The sequence below is a fragment of the Hyperoodon ampullatus genome (genome assembly GCF_949752795.1).
Source record: "Hyperoodon ampullatus genome assembly, chromosome: 6".
Lineage (NCBI taxonomy): Eukaryota > Metazoa > Chordata > Mammalia > Artiodactyla > Ziphiidae > Hyperoodon > Hyperoodon ampullatus.
The window spans coordinates 35,360,010-35,376,859 of record NC_136919.1 but is presented as its reverse complement, the minus strand read 5'-3'; the positions used below and the strand labels follow the sequence as shown (position 1 = coordinate 35,376,859).

Genomic DNA, 16,850 nt, shown 5'->3' with positions numbered 1-16,850 from the left:
ATTGACTTAAATGTTAACAATGACTTAGGTTCTAACTTTAAAAACTGTATTTCCCCTTGCCCCAAATACCATATTCTAAAGATATGGCAAAATTTCAGTATACAATTATGTACTTTGTGAAGGTTGTAAATATCTAAAACAATAAGAGTTCTAAACTGAAAGTGTATTGCTGTGACAAATCTTGAACTGAGCTTTCTCTTTCAGGAGAGAATACAGGAGTTGAGTGTATTGTTTTTATTGGAGATAGTTTTAGACAGTATTAAAGCATCATTTCAACAGGTTAAAAAAAAATGCAACACAGTTTCAGCCAAGGAAGTTTTGCAATGAAAACATGCTACAACCATATGACTCAGCGATTCTACTCCTAGGTAGAGTACCCAAAGGGACTGAAAAGAGCTATTCAAAGAAAAACCTGTACACTGATATTCATAGCAATACTATTCAAAATAGTGCTATTCACAATAGCCAAAATGTCCATCAACAGATGAATGGATAAACAAAAGTGATGTATTCATACAATGGAATATTGTTCAACCATAAAAGGAATGAAGTGCTGATACAGGCTACAACATAGATGAACTTTGAAAACATTATGCTGAATGAAAGAAGTCAGGCACCATACATATTGTATGGTTCCATTTTCATGAAATATCCAGAAGAGGAGAATCCTTAGAGACAGAAAGCAGTTTAGTGATTGGGAGGAAACAGGGATATAGGGGAAGGGAGAGTAACTCAGTGGGTATGGGGTTTCTGTTTGGGGTGATGAAATGTTTTGTAACTAGATAGAGGTAATGGTTATACAACATTGTGAATGTACTAAATGCCACTGAATTGTTCATTTTTTAAAAAGTTTAAAATATGAGTTTTATGCTATGTGAGTTTTACCTCAATAAAAAATACAAATTAAAAAATAAATTTTACCAGTACTTGAAGACTGTAAAATATTCCAGTGAATATTTTGGTGAACGCTACCAAGACGTCTACATTCTTTTGGTTAAAATATAACCTAGCATCAAAGCACTATCATTTGTTTCAACTGCTCTTTGTATTTACTAAAAAGACGGCAAAGATTTTTTTAAAACCTCCCAGAGGGATATAAATACTCAGATACTGATAAGATTTCTTTGAACACTGTAATAATCTAGTGTGATGAACTGTGCCCCAGTGGTCTATGGAATAATGAATGCAAAAGATATCTCCGGTGAAAAGAGAGTCTGAATTATGCAACATACATTTAAAAAGCATTCTTTTTATTTTCTTGAGTCTTGAAATTGCTTAGTCATTTAGGAATAACGATGGGTGGCTCATACTGTGGACTGTTTTTCTCAACATCCATTTCAGTCCTCTGTTATCTTACAAAGCCTGGGAAGCTTTGAAACAACTACATTTCCCAGACTTCCTTGCAGCTAGGATTCTCTTCACCTGGTGCTTTGGGTTCCACCAATCAGATGCATTTTCAAGAATTTTTATTGGCAGAGAGGCAGAATGCATGCATCCATTTTGTAAGTGTGGTTCATGGAAGAGATGGTGTGACTTGAAGTCTAGAAGTTGTACTGGCAGCTTCCTAATTTAGCAGGTGTTTCCCCAATTCAGTAGTTTGAGCAACAGTGATAACATATTCAGAGTCAGGATTGTTCTGGTTATCTATTGCTGTGTAATGAACCATCCCCAAACTTAGTGAATTAAAACAACTACTTAATATTATTACTCATGCATTTACTGGGCTCAGGTAAGCAATTCTCCATTGGGGTCTCTCATGAAATTACATTTAGATGTTGGCTGGGCTGCAGTTATCTGAAGGCTCGACTCGGCTGGATGTCCAGGGGGCTCACTCATATGGCTGGCAGTTGATACTGGCTATTGGCTGGGAGTTCACCTGGCAATGTTGACTGAAGCACCTACATGCAGCTTATGCAGCTTCTCTATGTTGCTCGGGATGCTCACAGCATGGTCTTTGGGCTTAGAGAAGGAGCACTCAAGGGCAAGCATTCCAAAAAGCAGGAAGCCAAAGTCACCAGAAGCTAAGGGTTATTATGACAAGAACAGGCATAGCATCACTTCTACCACACTCTGTTGGTCAAATGATGTCACACAACCAATCTAGGTTCAGGAGGGTGAAGATACAGACTCCATCTCTTGATGAGGGAGTGGCAAACTCAATTGCAAAAGAGCATGTAGGATGGAAGATATTGTTTATGCCATCCTTGGAAAACATAATTTGTGACAAGGGTAGAGTGGTTTGGAGGGCTAAAATTACTCTTCCTGTTTTTCTAGCCATTTTATAAGCACCCAATTCCTCACGTGAAATCTCCTTCTGCTTGACTTAGCCAGAGTGGGATCTGTTGACTACAACTGGATCCTGACAATACTGGAGGGCAGGACTTCACTGTTCCCAGGTAAATGACATTACAATATATTACTCTGTATACAACTGAAATACAGCAGTGATGCTCTAAGGTTTGAGCATCTGGAATTGGAAAGTCTTGATCTTGCCTAAGCCACTTACCAGTAAGTCATTTACCCTCACCAAGCCTAAAGTTCCCCATCTGGAAAATGGAAATGATGATGATAATAACATGGCACCTAACCACATATAATTACTGTGCAGATTAAATGAATCCAGGTGCAATACTGCCACAAAGCCTAGTCTGTGGAGATGATGCTAGACGAAGTTTGTTTTGGTTGTTTACTCAGCTCATACTGCCTCCCTGTCTATGGGAATTGGTTTACCTGCAAACACATTGAAGTTAAGTAGCTGGCCCAAAGGCACACTTTCAAGAGTAGGGAAGATAGGATACAAACCCACATAGTCTGGCTCCATAGTCTATGCTCCTAACTCTTAAGTCTTCTCTTAAACTGTAAATTGAAGTTGATTGCAAGTCAGCTAGGAAAGAAGCAGGTGCTGCAAATGGTAAGCATGCCATGAAAATGGGGATGGAGATGAGGGTAAGCAAAGGAGTATTTTAGAAGATGGAGAGAACAGCACATAGCAAAGCTCCAAGGAGGAACAGACGTCAGGGGCATTCAAGAAAATGAGAGAAGGCTAACATGGCAAGAGAACTTTCTCCCCTTGTTCACACTGTGGCCCACCTAGAAGATGATACTCTTTGTATGGGCCATTGGAGTAAGTGGATGAGCTCTTTGTGGCTGGAGGCACCTGCCCTGGGGTCTGTGGGTCTCAATCTTGGGCACACCTGTAATGTATTTGTAGGAAATCTGGTCTAGAATGTAGGGAGCAAGAGGAAAGTCAACCAGGAGACTGGTGTGGTGAGACAGACCCAGGACATGCACAACCTCATAGGCCATGAGAAAGACTTGAATGCTAGTTCGAGGGCGTTGGGAAGCCACTGAAGGATTTTGACTAGGAGGAAGGCATAAGTCAATTTGCCTTGGGCCTTCAGGAGAACACTGATCACTGAGAAGAGAATAGATGGGAGAGCATGGTATAGAAGCAAGGAGCCAATTAGGAGGCTGTTGCAGGGGTCTTGGAGAAAGAAACGAGGACAACTGAGACTAAGATGGTGCCGGAGGAGATGCAGACAAGCGTACGGGTTTGGGATATATTTCAGAGCTGGAACTACCTGGGCTAGAGATGAATTCAATATAAAAAGTGAAGGAGAAAGGATAATAATGTTGCCTCTCTCACATTGTTCTCAAGGGGGATTAAATTTGATTACATACAAGTTCTTCAAAAAGTTAAACATAGGGCTTCCCCGATGGCGCAGTGGTTAAGAATCCGCCTGCCAATGCAGGGGACACGGGTTTGAGCCCTGGCCCAGGAAGATCCCACATGCTGCAGAGCAACTAAGCCCATGCGCCACAACTACTGAGCCTGCACTCTAGAGCCCGTGAGCCACAACTACTGAGCCTGTGTGCCACAACTACTGAAGCCTGCACACCTAGAGCCCGTGCTCCGCAACAAAAGAAGCCACCTCAATGAGAAGCCCGCACACCGCAACGAAGGGTAGCCCCCGCTCGCTGCAACTAGAGAAAGGCCGTGCGCAGCAATGAAGACCCAATGCAGCCAAAAATAAATAAATAAAAAATAAAACAAACAAAAAACAAAAAAACCCCAAAAAGTTAAACATATATTTACCATATGGTCTAACAATTCCTCTCCTAGATATATATCCAAAAGAACTGAAAGCCAGGATTCACACAAATACTTGTGTACCCATTTTCATAGCAGTATTATTCACAATAGCCAAAATATGGAAACAAGCCAAATGTCTATCAATGGACAAATGGATAAACAAAATGTGTTATAGTCATACCATAGAATATTATTCATCCATAAAAAGGAATGATGTACTGATACATGCTCCAACATGGATGAACCTTGAAAACATCATGCTAAGAGAAATAATCCAGACACAAAGGGAAAAATATTGTATGATTCCACTTACATGAAGTACCAAAAGTAGGCAAATCCATAGAGACAAAGTAGAATAGAGGTTTTACCAGGAACTGGGGGTTGGGGGGTGGAAAGGAATGAAGGATTATTACAGTTTAACGGGTATGGAGTTTGTTTGGGACAATGAAGGGTTCTGAAAACAAATAGTGGTGATGGTTGTACAACATCGTGAACCTCCTCAATGCCACTGAATTGTACTCTCAAAATAGTTCAAATGGTAAATTTCATGTTATGTATATTTTACCACAAAAAAAAATTGATTATGTACATGGAGTGATTAGCACATACCTGGCCCACAGTTGTCTGGGCTCAGTGAATGAAACTATTGTTTTCACAGGTCTGGCACATACTTGCGTTTTTCAGAGAGGAATCTCTCTCATTCCATAAGGCCGAGAACCCTGAACTTAGGAGTCTGTCTGCCCTGGAGCACTCTTCGACATCCTGAGTCCTTTCCCATCACACCTGGGTCTCCTGTGGACACTGTCCACATGGAACCCCAAGCCACAGTCTACTTAACAGGATGAGGCCCCTCCTCACTAGAACCAGCAAGAAGACATTCCAGGAAGGCCTCCCATCCCTCACCATCTTGCCCTTTTGGTCTTTCTAAGGCTACATCACTAAGCGGTAGAGGTGGGATAATTTCAGAGTGAAATCATTACAGAGAAGAGGAAAAGCGAAAGATCAGGGTATCTTAAGCCTTCCCTGGAGTCTCCAGTGGAAAGAACTCAAAACTTAAGTCCTTCACCAGGACAGGATCCACTCCTGTTGCTCACCCACCCCCACATATACCTGGCTCTCCTGGCCTTTGGCTCGCCAACCATCTCCCATACGGGCTTCTTCAAGTCTCTGAATCTCCGCCCACCAATGATTGGCCTTTATAGTGCCTCCGGTCTGAGTGATTCTCTCTGGAATAGTGCCCTAGTGATTAAATGACACCTTTGTCACCCAAGTCTTATAGAAGAGCTGGGTCCCTTGAACAGGAGTGGACTTGGATCCTCTAGGTCTAATTTCCTTTACTATAAGCTCCCATGAGAGCTGCAGGGAAAGTGGTTCCTTTCTTTACTGACCCTGTTAGATTAAACACATGCTTACCTCTCAACACAGACTTTCATTTTCAGGTTCAGTACAGTTTAAACCATACGGAAAAAAGAAAATATTTCTTCAAATAACAGGGCATCTCAGCCCTTTCTGGTGTCTTGAACCCCGAGCAAGCTTATTTCTTGCTCCCCTGGTGAGTCCTCCTGAATAATAAAGCATGTCCATTCAGTGGTAGCCGTCATCATTTTTCAAGAAGGGCTCCAGCTCAATAATATTTTTCATTTATTTCAGAAGACTCTCTGGAATGGGATACCATTGCCAATGTTTTCTTACACTATTATTACTGTTATTGCAACATAGGGAAAGGGAAGTTTATTCAATAAGTGCTATTGTGCAACTGGACAATTATTTGGAGGAAAAATAGTTAGATTCATGCTTTATCTGAAACTCTCACACTAAAATCAATTCCAAATAGATTAAAGATTTGGGTATTAAAAGAGAGAGAGGAACCATATGAATTAAAGAAGGAATTTAAGCTTCCAAAAGGCAGGCAACCAGCAGTTGGTAGCCTCTCCTATTTCTCATCAGAATACCTACAAACATACAACCATAGAGAGGGATAACTATTAATATTAAAAGATGAAGACTGATAAATAAGTGCCAAATATAGTAGAAATTGAGTCCAATTTGATGGCAGATGCAACTGGACTAGAATGGACGGGTCTCTATTGTCTTCAGCTCATGCTAGAGAGGCTCCCTGATAAAAAAAGGATGAAGAAGCTCGGGCTATTTCCCACCATTTGTCTCTCAACCAGAGACCCAGGGACTCAGAAATCTGGGCAGTTGGCTCTCTAGAGCAGTGGAGAACGTTAGACACATACCAATCTCCAGACACCACCCCAGACTACGTGAATCAGAATATTTAGGAGAGGCACTCAAGCATGGGTGTTTCTTTTAAAACTCCCAAGGTGGGACTTCCCTGGTGGTGCAGTGGTTAAGAATCCGCCTGCCAATGCAGGGAACACGGGTTCGAGCTCTGGTCCGGGAAGATCCCACAGGTCGTGGAGCAACTAAGCCTGTGCACCACAACTACTGAGCCTGAGCTCTTGAGCCCACAAGACACAACTACTGATCCTGTGCACCACAACTACTGAAGCCCACGTGCATAGAGCCCATGCGCTACAACAAGAGAAGCCACCGCAATAAGAAGCCCACGCACCGCAACAAAGAGTAGCCCCCCCACTTGCTGCAAGTAGAGAAAGCCCATGCCGAGCAACAAAAACCCAACACAGTCCAAAAATAAATTAATTAATTAAAAAATAATAAATAAATAAATAAAACTCCCAAGGTGGTCTGAATGTGTAGCCAGATTGAGAACCAGTCTTTTGTGTATATTTCTCAGATACTATTCTATAGGGCAGGAAGGTAATCAAGAGATTCTGTTTCCCCCTTTTTGGCCAGTCTGGCTCTTTTGCAACATTTCTTTCCTTCCTTACAGTCTGGGATGTCCCTCTTCACTGTTTCTCCTCCTATCATTTTGATTTCACTTCTTCTGTTCTCAACATTACCTTCTTACTTCTGCCTGCCCCTTAAATATTGGTCTTCCTAGAGCTTGGTATCTTGAAATATCCTCCTAAACTGGAAATTTCATTCAATTCTAAGACTTCAGCTGCCACATATGGACTGAAGACTTCAATTCTTTTTTTTTTTTTTTGAAGCACGCGGGCCTCTCACTGTTGTGGCCTCTCCCGTTGCGGACCACAGGCTCCGGACGCACAGGTTCAGTGGCCATGGCTCACGGGCCCAGCCGCTCCGCGGCATGTGGGATCTTCCCAGACCTGGGCACGAACCCGTGTCCCCTGCATCGGCAGGCAGACTCTCAACCACTGCACCACCAGGGAAGCCCAAGACTTCAATTCTTATACAGTAGGGTGAACATTTTCACCTTCATAACCCTCTTCCTGGAGTATATACCCTCCCACTGATGGAGCCCTACCCAACCCAAGCCAGGATAACTGCAGAGGTCTTGAGGAGGTGGGGGAAAGAGAGTGAGACTTTTTTTTTTTTAAATAGTGGCACAGAAGTTATGTTAAAAAGTAGTCTTGTAGAAGCTCCACTAGCCTAGACCATTCATCCCCTCTCTCAGTAGTTAGAACATAATGATGGACCAGATGCCAAGAGGAAGAAGTTAGATGCTGGGACAAGAGACGAGAAAGAAGAAAGTAGAAGTGCATGGAGGAGACCTCTCTTCTGCCCATTAAACATGAACTTGAACAAGCTAGTGGGGACTGAAAAGGGAAAAGAAAGCAACTTTGGACCATCTCTCAATTCTCTATATGCGTGACTGTCTAATGATAAAATTTTTCCAATAATGAACTGTATCATTTTCACAAACAATGACATCTGCCTCTCTCTACCAAGCTTCTAACTCCCTCCTGATGACCCAACGATCATAGGTACCTCAAACATAACATCTAAAATAAATCCCTCCCCCTCTCCCTTGCCCCAGTCTGCTCCTCTCCTGTGCCATCTCTGTGACTGGAACTACCATTTCCCTACCTGATATGGGTTAAATTGTGTCCTCCCCCCACCCAAATCCATATGTTGAAGTCCTAACACTAGTACCTCATATGTGACCTTGTTTGGAAATAGGATCATTGCAGATATAAATAGTTGACTTAAGATGAGGTCACTGGAGTGGATCCTAATCCAATATGACTAGTGTCCTTATAAAAAGGGGAAATTTGGGCACGGAGACATGCACACAGGAAGAACACCAGGTGAATATAAAGGCAAAGATCAGGTGATGCTTTTACAAGCCAGGGAAAGACAAAGGTTGCTAGCAAACCACCAGAAACAAAGTGAGAGGCATGGAACAGATTCCCTCTGCAATGCCCAGAAGGAACTGACCTTGCTGACACCTTGATCTTGGGCCTGCAGGCTTCAGAACTCTAAGACAATGAATTTCTGTTGTTTAAGCCAACCAGTTTGCGGTACCTTATTACAGCAGTACATACCAACCAACAAAGTATATAGCATATATGTATATGGCGTACACCACCCAACAGACTTTCACCCTCCATCTCTCATCCAATGTCCTATGGCTAAATACCATCCAGTTATTCTCCAAAATGTCCCTAAATTCAGCCACTACTGTTTCCACTGCCTCTGTAGATATTTTGGGTAATTGGGTAATTATGTTAGGAGAAGATAGAAAACTTAATCTGCCAAATGGAGCCAGGATAGGCTGAAGCTGGTGTAAGAGAGAGGGTTTAGGATTCAAAGTGGTTATAGACATGGTGGGGCTAGCAAGCAGAGGGGGAGAGCGCACGTAGCTGTGGGTAAGATAAACACCAACTTAACTGGTTGGGAAATGCTGAGACCACAGAGCCTACGTCAAATGTCAAAGAGGTGGGGCTGGCTAGAGGCCAGGGCTCGCCTGGCTCTGTCCCCGCAGTGACTTTGGGGCTGGGCTTTCTCCAGGGTTGCACACTGGGCAGTGAGTGGAGGTCTCAGGGGTACCTTTGCTACTGGGTCTCCCTCTGCCCGGATGCTGGTGCATATTCCTGAGGCTCCAGCGCCTTTTCCAACTGCCAACCGAACAGACAGGTTTGCTGACAATTATCCAGGTTACAGTCCAAGGGGTGTGAACCAAGGCGGGCACTTGGCATCCCCCAGCACTAGCTCCAGCTCTGCCAGGAAACAGGAGGCTTCACTGTAGCTCCTGGAGTCGGATTCTACACTTTCGGATCAAGCAGTGAAGGACCTGGAATAGGATACTCCTTGGACCCCAAAAGGTCTCAGAGCAGCTCTGCTTGTCCTTCTCTCTGTCCCCGGCTCCTCCCCTCACTCCCTGCCCATCAATTTCTCACTTTCACTCCCTCCCTCCCCCTGCTGCCCCCCCACCCCGTGCTCTCTCTTCTCTCCCCCCATTCATCTCCCACGGCTATCACCTCCTTCCTCCATTCTTCATCCCCTCTTTGCATCCCTTCCTTCCCTCCTCCCCCTCCAACTTTTCCTTCTCCTTCCCGCCCGCTCCCACCCTCTCCTTCCCCCAATTTCTCGCTCTCCCTCCCTTGCTCTTCTGATCTTTCCACCTTCCTCCTCACTTCCCTCTCCCCCTCCTCTCCCTGAGCCCTACCACCTCCCCCCCAGCCCCGCCCATCAGTGTTTGCTTTGCTCCCGGAACCGGATGAAGGGGTTGCCCTGCCCGTGCCCTGCCCTGCCCCACTTCTGGCAGCTGGGGTCTCCCTTCATGGCCGACGGCTCTGGGACTCAGGCCCCAGGGAAAGGGCCCCTGCTCAGCATGCAGCTCCTGCGAGCGCAGTATGCAGGCCTGAGACGGCAACAGAGGGCCCAGGCCCACGTGGTGGTGCTCCCGAAAGGTAGGGCTGGGCAGGTGCTGGGGGCAGAAGGAAGGGCACGAGGGCCTGGCTGTGGGCAGAATGGGTGGCTGAGCTGTGGGCAGCGCAGGGCCAGGGCTCTGCCGGCCTCCTGGTGGGGAAGAGCAGGGAGGCGGGCTGGCCAGAGGCAGAGGCAGAACAGGGAGGCCGGTGCAGGGCCGTTCCGCTGGGGCCTCAAGCAGGCAGCTGGCAGGCAGCGCGCTGCCAGGGAGAGAGGACACATGATGTTCCCAACAGCTTGGGCACTGGCCAGAGGAAGCGCAGGGCTCAGGGACCCAGGAGGTACCCAGGCTCACCGAGCGAGCTCTGCACCCCCTCAACCAGCAGCTGGGGAGGGGCACTGAGACACAGAAGCCCCGCCTCCAGGGGAGCAGCCTCCTGCCTTTGGGAACTCAGATTTATTCCAGGAGGAAGCTAGGAGCACAGGGCTCAGAAAGCAAGCGATTGTCAAATCCCGGCCCTTCATCCTCTAACCGAGAGGGCAAGTCAAGAGAGGTAGGAAGACCCCCTGAAAGGTCAAGGCTGTGCTCTGGGAATTTCTGTGGCTGTTTATACAGTTCAGGACTCACTGAGCAGCCCATCCCGCTCTAGGCAAGTCTGGGAAGGAATCAGGGGCCAGAGAGTCCTCACTGTCTGGGACAGGAAGGGCACTGCCTTGGGCTAAAGGCACCCATCTCTCACAACTTGGGCTGTTGCCAATGAGTGGGATCCATTTGAACTGAATTGGTACAGCCAAATAGCCCCCTCTCTCTGCAGGGCAGAAGCTGGCAGTTTCCTAAAGCCCTATTCCATCCTCAAGGGTATTAATTCATTCAGTTACTCAGCAAGCATTAATTAAATTTGTATCAAATGAAAGCAGATTTAACACATCTGTGGTTCAGACTCACATCCATGTGATGGGTATGCCCCCAAAGACATCTCAAACTCAGCACGCCCCGTAGAATTCACCACCCCTGCCCCACGCATCCCCGTTGCCCCTTTCTCCTGCATCCTAGAACTCAAACCTCCCTCCTCCGGGGTCACCACTTGATGAGTTACGTCATGGACATGAGTTACATCATGAGTTACAACAGGGTAATGCAAGGGGGAATGCTCAGGCTCTGCTTCCCCAGGGAAGACTTCTCACCTGCAGGCTCAGTCAGAATCTTTCAGGGCATTTCTAGCAGTTTGCAAGTCCACATTCTTGCTCTAACTGTGAGAAGAAGTGTGCTGTCTGATGGAGTGTTCCTGTACTTGGTCTCTGGAGAAGGGCCTGAACCTGAGTCCCAGCTCTGCCACTGACTTGCTCTGTGCAGCTTTGAACAAGTCATGTACATTACTCTGTGACTCAGCTTCCTCATCTTTCAGCTGGGAATAACTGTAGTCCCCAAAGTAGAGGGTTGTGGTGAGAACTAAATAAATTAATACGTATAAAGCCCCTTAGGGTTTTCTGTGCTAATTGGCTGAGGACCAGATCGTTATGTCACATGAGTCTGAGTTAGAAGGACACTTGAAGCACTTGGACTGGGCGTGAGGAATAAGGTGGTCCTCCAGGGAGAAATCAGACTAAGATTATAAAAATGAGGTGAAAATGATGCTGGGGGAGGGGGCAAAAAAGCAATTTTGCCTACACGTTAGCAACAGGCTGGATGGTGGTACCATTCACTGAGATAGAGAATATAGGAGAAAAAGATTTCTGATTAGGAAGAGATGAATTTGTTTGTGAATATGCTGCATTTGAGGGAGGTGTCTGTAAAACTTCCAACCAGCCTGGATCTCAGGAGAGAAATGTGGGCTGGAGATATAGATTGGGGGTCATCAACATATTGGTAGTAGTTGAAGCCATGGGCATGGATAAAATTGTGGAGGACCAATGTGTAAATTGATAAGAGGCTGGGATGACAATTAGAGTTCTACAATACTCAAATATTGAAGGGACAAGCAGAGGAAAAGAAGTCAGGGAAGATAGCAGTCAAAATGGTAGCAGATGAATATTAGCCCGAAAAAGGAAATTCACACATGCTGAATCTTGGATGAACCTACATGAACCTTGAGGACATTATGCTAAGTGAAATAAGCCAGTCACAAAAAGACAAGTGCCGTAATGATCTACTCATATGACGTACCTGGAGTAGTCAAATTCACAGAGACAGAAAGTAGAATGGTGGTTGCCAGGGTGGGGGAGATGAAGAGTTGTTGTTTAATGGGTATAGCGTCAGTTTGGGAAAGATGAAAAAGTTCTGGAGATCGGTTGTGCAACAATGTGAATGGACTTAACACTATTGAACTGTACACTTCAAAATGGCTAAGACGGTAAGTTGTATGTTGTGTGTCTACCACAGTTCATTTTTCTTAAATGATAGGAGAAAACCAGGAGATATTAATGCCATGAAGCCAAGCAAGTAGAGGGAATTTAGGGATCCTCTGTGTCCAGCACAGCAGACTCAGGAAGACAGAGTGGCCACTGAGATTGGCTCCCACTAAAACTAGATCTCAGTGTCTTAAGACACTGGGTTGTATCTGGAAGGGCACGTACTCTGGGAGCTGATTAATGGAAGGAAGCCCTCTGGAATTAGCTTTCTTCATCCTGTCTTAGTGTTATGGAATGAATTTAGGTTCTAGAAATGCAATGGCAGGTGTTCTGGATTCCTAGCACTAGAGTTCAAGGGCTTCCTTCTGGCTTTATTCCTTCAACACCACCTCTCCACTCACACCATGTACTCTGTCACCTAGGGGCCTCCAGCAGGGACAAATGTCAGAATGCTCAAGGGAGCTTCACTGCATTTCAGAGGGAATTCCAGGCTGGCCACAGGTCTCCTTTCTATAGGAAAATGGCTTTCAGTCATTTCTCCAACCCTCAATGCCACCAAGAGTTGACAAGAAACTATCATGTTCCACAAGGTGGTAAAAAGATGTCCCTGAGAAGGAAGAAAGACATCAGTCTGCCTTCTCATCCCTGAAGCCAGTTCAGGGAAGCAGTAGGTGCTGCAAACATGTTCCCAGAACAGTGGCTATGGTTCAGAGAGATAAAGACCAGTCCTCCAAAAGGAACTGCCTCAAAACACAGTTCCCCTCTCCTCTGCCTTGGGTGCTAAACCCATTATCAGAATCCCACAACACAAAACCCTGTAAGTTAAGAATAACCCTTTCCACGGGCCAGTGGAAAGGGTTATTCTTCTTCCTAGGGTTCACTCCCTCACTGCAGTCAAAAGTCTCCTATTAAATTCTATCACACTCGAATGTTTTTTTCCATAGCATTGATTACCACCAGAAACTATTATAGTATGTTTATTTGCTTATTCTTTTTCTACTCCACTAGACCACATCATGAAGAGGTAGATTTTGTCTCAGTGTTCATAACTGTATTCCCAAGACTTAGAATAAATAATGCCTGGCACATTATAAGGGCCTATAAATATTTGTTGAATAAATGAATAATTGTGCATGAATGTGTGTGTGTGTGTGTGTGTATGTGTATGTGTGTGTTAGAGAGAGATAATGCAGTGCATTGGGTACCTGGCCTCCTTGATGTATTTGGCATGGCCTTCCTTCAGCTTGAAAGCTCTGAGACCCCCAAAATGAGAGCCACCCATGTACTGTGCAGTGGTGACCCTGCTGGTGCCTTGCTTTCTCAGGAGGGAACATGCCTGCTCCTGCTGAGGCCATGGTCAGTGCTGTTTGGATTAACAAGGAGAGAAGGCATTCACTGTCCCTAGAAGAGGCGGATCCTGAGGCAGAGGATATGCTGGAGGAGGCTGACAGAGGCTGTCTCCAGGCCCCCGAGTCTCCATGGCACACACACCTAGAGATGCACCGCTCGGTCCAAACCTTCCACCAGGAAACCAGTCATCAAGTAAAGCACAAGGACAAGTTCATGGGGTCTGAGCAAAGGCTCCCAGGCTTGTTTGAAGACACTCAGATGACTCAGCAAGGAAGCACGATCCCAGAGGCAGCCCAGCATGAATGTCAAGTGGGCAATACCCAAACAACGGCAGTGGGATCTGGCTTAAACATTGGCGCTCAGGGCCCTCCTTCCATAAAGAAGCCACACAGGTCTGGAAGACCAGCTCACTATCCATTTCCCCAGAGGAAAACTCCCAGGATCTCCCAGGCGGCCCGGAACCTGGGCTTATATGGCCCAGCCTGAAGCTTTCTACCCAAAGGTCTCAACCTTGAGGCCATCTATGGCCTCACCTAAGAACTTAGGAGGCAGAGGCACAGCTAGGGCCTCTAGCCGGGAGCAGAACTGGACTACATCAACCATCGGGATAGTGGGACATGAACTTTGCAGTGGGCACGTAATCTTGTCCTTCCAAAAAAAAAGAGAGATTGCCCAGACCAGACTGCTCACAGCTCAGGATGAAAGAGTGCTGTCTGATCAGTGCAGCCCCATTCTGCTTATATAAGAAGACATTGCTATGGACATCGACTCAGTCCTTAGAACTAGAGAATTTTGAAACATAAGACAGAGACCCTAGCCAGTGGATGCCTTTGCAGTGCCCTAGAGTCGACAGGCGTGGGCAACCTTGTTTTCAGTAACTTCTGAGGATTTCTCACATGTTCTGGAGAAGAGGGGGGCTCTGAGAATTTCCTTTTTCTGGTCGCTATGCCTGGAGGCCAGCTCACTTACAAGTCTCTACATTCATTGGTAGTGACCACACCATTTTAGCTTGAGCCTCCCAAAGTATGGTCACCCTGGGTAAAAGGGGTCAAAACAATGCCACCTACTGCTCTGGGTGTTTAAGTGTCTTTAGGAAGGGTTGGTCATCTCTCCCCTCTCATTGAGGCTGCACATTCCAGTCTCATTATAGATTTATTTCCTTTCATCCTTCTCTCTCCATCCTTTCCTTCCTTCCTCCCCACCTCCCTCCCTTCCTTTTTCCCTATTTGCTCTCTTCTTCCCTTCTTCAATCTCTCTCTCTCTCTGCAAATTAAACACTGCCCATCATTGCAGATATATAGTAATAGAAGCCTGAAAGAAGATAAAGAAATGTTTCTGCTTGGAAAGTATGTGTTCCTCAAAAATTGCTCCATTTTCAGCCAAATTTGAATCATTCAGATCCTTCCTGGTATATTTTAAACCAAAGACAAAGTGTAGCAGGTATTACTTGGGTGGTGAGGAAGAAATTACCTTACCTGGTTAATGTTTAACTTTAATAAACGCACCTAAAGTGACATTTCCTCATGCCAGATTCTCTCTGTAAAGTTTTACCCACATCTTCCTTTTGTCCCCATGGTGATCCAGTCTTGCCCACCCACATTGAGAGATGTTATCTAGGAGTGTCATTTCCTGTCAAAATATGTATGTGCCTTCTCTTTGGGCCACCCCGAAATTCCCTCCAATTTGGGGATTCATTGTGATTCCTTTTGTGAATAATTAATAAGAGCCAGTTGTTAATTTTTTTTTAAAAAGTCTAATGAAAAACAAGGAAATTTTCTGAAAAAACTTTTCCTTTGCTTTTGTTTTAAAGAGGCTTCCCACAAGTAACTCCTCTTTCTACAGTGTATCAATCAGGATAGGCTATGTTTTGCTGAGTAACAAACAACTCCCAAACCTCACACAGAAGCTTTTTTTTTTCCCACTCATGAAAATTCCACTGTGGATTTGGGCAAACTTCCAGGGCAGCTCTCCTACATTATTACTAACAATTCAAGCTGCTTCAATCTTGTGGCACCACCATATCAATACTGGTTTCCCTAATCACTGTAGCAGAAGAAAGTGCATTAAAAGTCACATTCTGGCTCTCAAATCACTTTGCTTATGTTTCATTGTCCAAAGCAAGTAACACGGGCATATCTCCATTTCAACGGTATGAGGAAGTGCATTCATTTCATGTGCCCACAAGGAGAGAAGGAATGGAAATATGGATGAACAGAACTAATGGCTAACACAGGTAGAGAGGGGCCAGGTCATAGTACAATATTAGATTTTATTTTGAATACAATAAGTAGCCATTAAGGGATTTACATATGAAACCAAAATGATTGGATTTGCAGTTTAACCAGATGACTCTGGTTGTTCTATGGAGAATGAGTGGATGGTCATGTTAAGAGGCAATGTCAGGGGAAATTACGGCCAGGGGAAGTTCAGTGGGAAAGATGTGGTTAGCTCAAGCAAGAGTGGGAGCAGAATGGTGCTTTGTGGCCACCTAGAGGGGTGGGATAGGGAGGGTGGGAGGGAGACGCAAGAGGGAGGAGATATGGGGATATAGGTATATGTATAGCTGATTCACTTTGTTATAAAACAGAAACTAACACGCCATTGCAAAGCAATTATACTCCAATAAAGATGTTTAAAAAAAAAAAGAGTGGGAACAGAAGAAGGGGAAAAAAGTAGATACATTTGATATACGTATACTTTGGAGATAGAAACAATAGGATTTACTGAAGGAAAATTACAAGTTCAGTTTGAAGGATACTGAGTTTGAGGTGCTCAGAGACACACCAATAAAGATATCAAATAGGCAAGTGGATAAATGAGACTAGAGTTCTGGGCTAGACATAAGAATTGAAGTGTCATGAGTATGTAGAGGTACTTAGAATGAGAAAGGATGGATTCACCTATGCAGAGAGCAGAGAGAAGGCTGGGTCCAGAGTGAGTCCTGAAAACTCCCAACTTACTTAGTTGAAAAATCTCTAAGGATATTTCCAATTCTTACTGAGAAGAGGTGGGGTCAGGGAGGAGGAGACAGTGAGGGACACTGAAGAGGAGTGACCAGGAGAGAAGGGGAGCCCGGGATGTGGGGTCTCAGACCTCAGAGGCAAGAGACAGTGCAAGACTTTGCCCAGGTCACTCCCCTAACTGCAAACCTTCTACAAATCCCCATTTTCTAGAGTCCACATTCTTCTGTCTGGAGTTGCTTTTCCTGAAGCACTGGTTCAAGAGGCCAGAGTCCAGGGCTTCCCTGGTGGCGCTGTGGTTCAGAGTCCGCCTGCTGATGCAGGGGACACGGGTTCGTGCCCCGGTCCGGGAAGATCCCACATGCCGTGGAGCGGCTGGGCCCCATGAGCCATGG

At 45.3% G+C, this 16,850-nt stretch overlaps 1 protein-coding gene across 1 annotated transcript; it reads left to right on the top strand.

Annotated features, from left to right (window-relative positions):
• Positions 1-9,644: 9,644 nt before the first annotated feature.
• LOC307054950 (uncharacterized protein C9orf152) lies at positions 9,645-13,981 on the top strand (the record flags this gene model as incomplete). Its single annotated transcript, XM_079706833.1, has 2 exons — positions 9,645-9,837; positions 13,470-13,981. 2 exons carry the CDS (start codon positions 9,645-9,647, stop codon positions 13,979-13,981), a joined length of 705 nt encoding a protein of 234 aa, XP_079562959.1.
• Between the last annotated feature and the right edge of the window lie 2,869 nt (positions 13,982-16,850).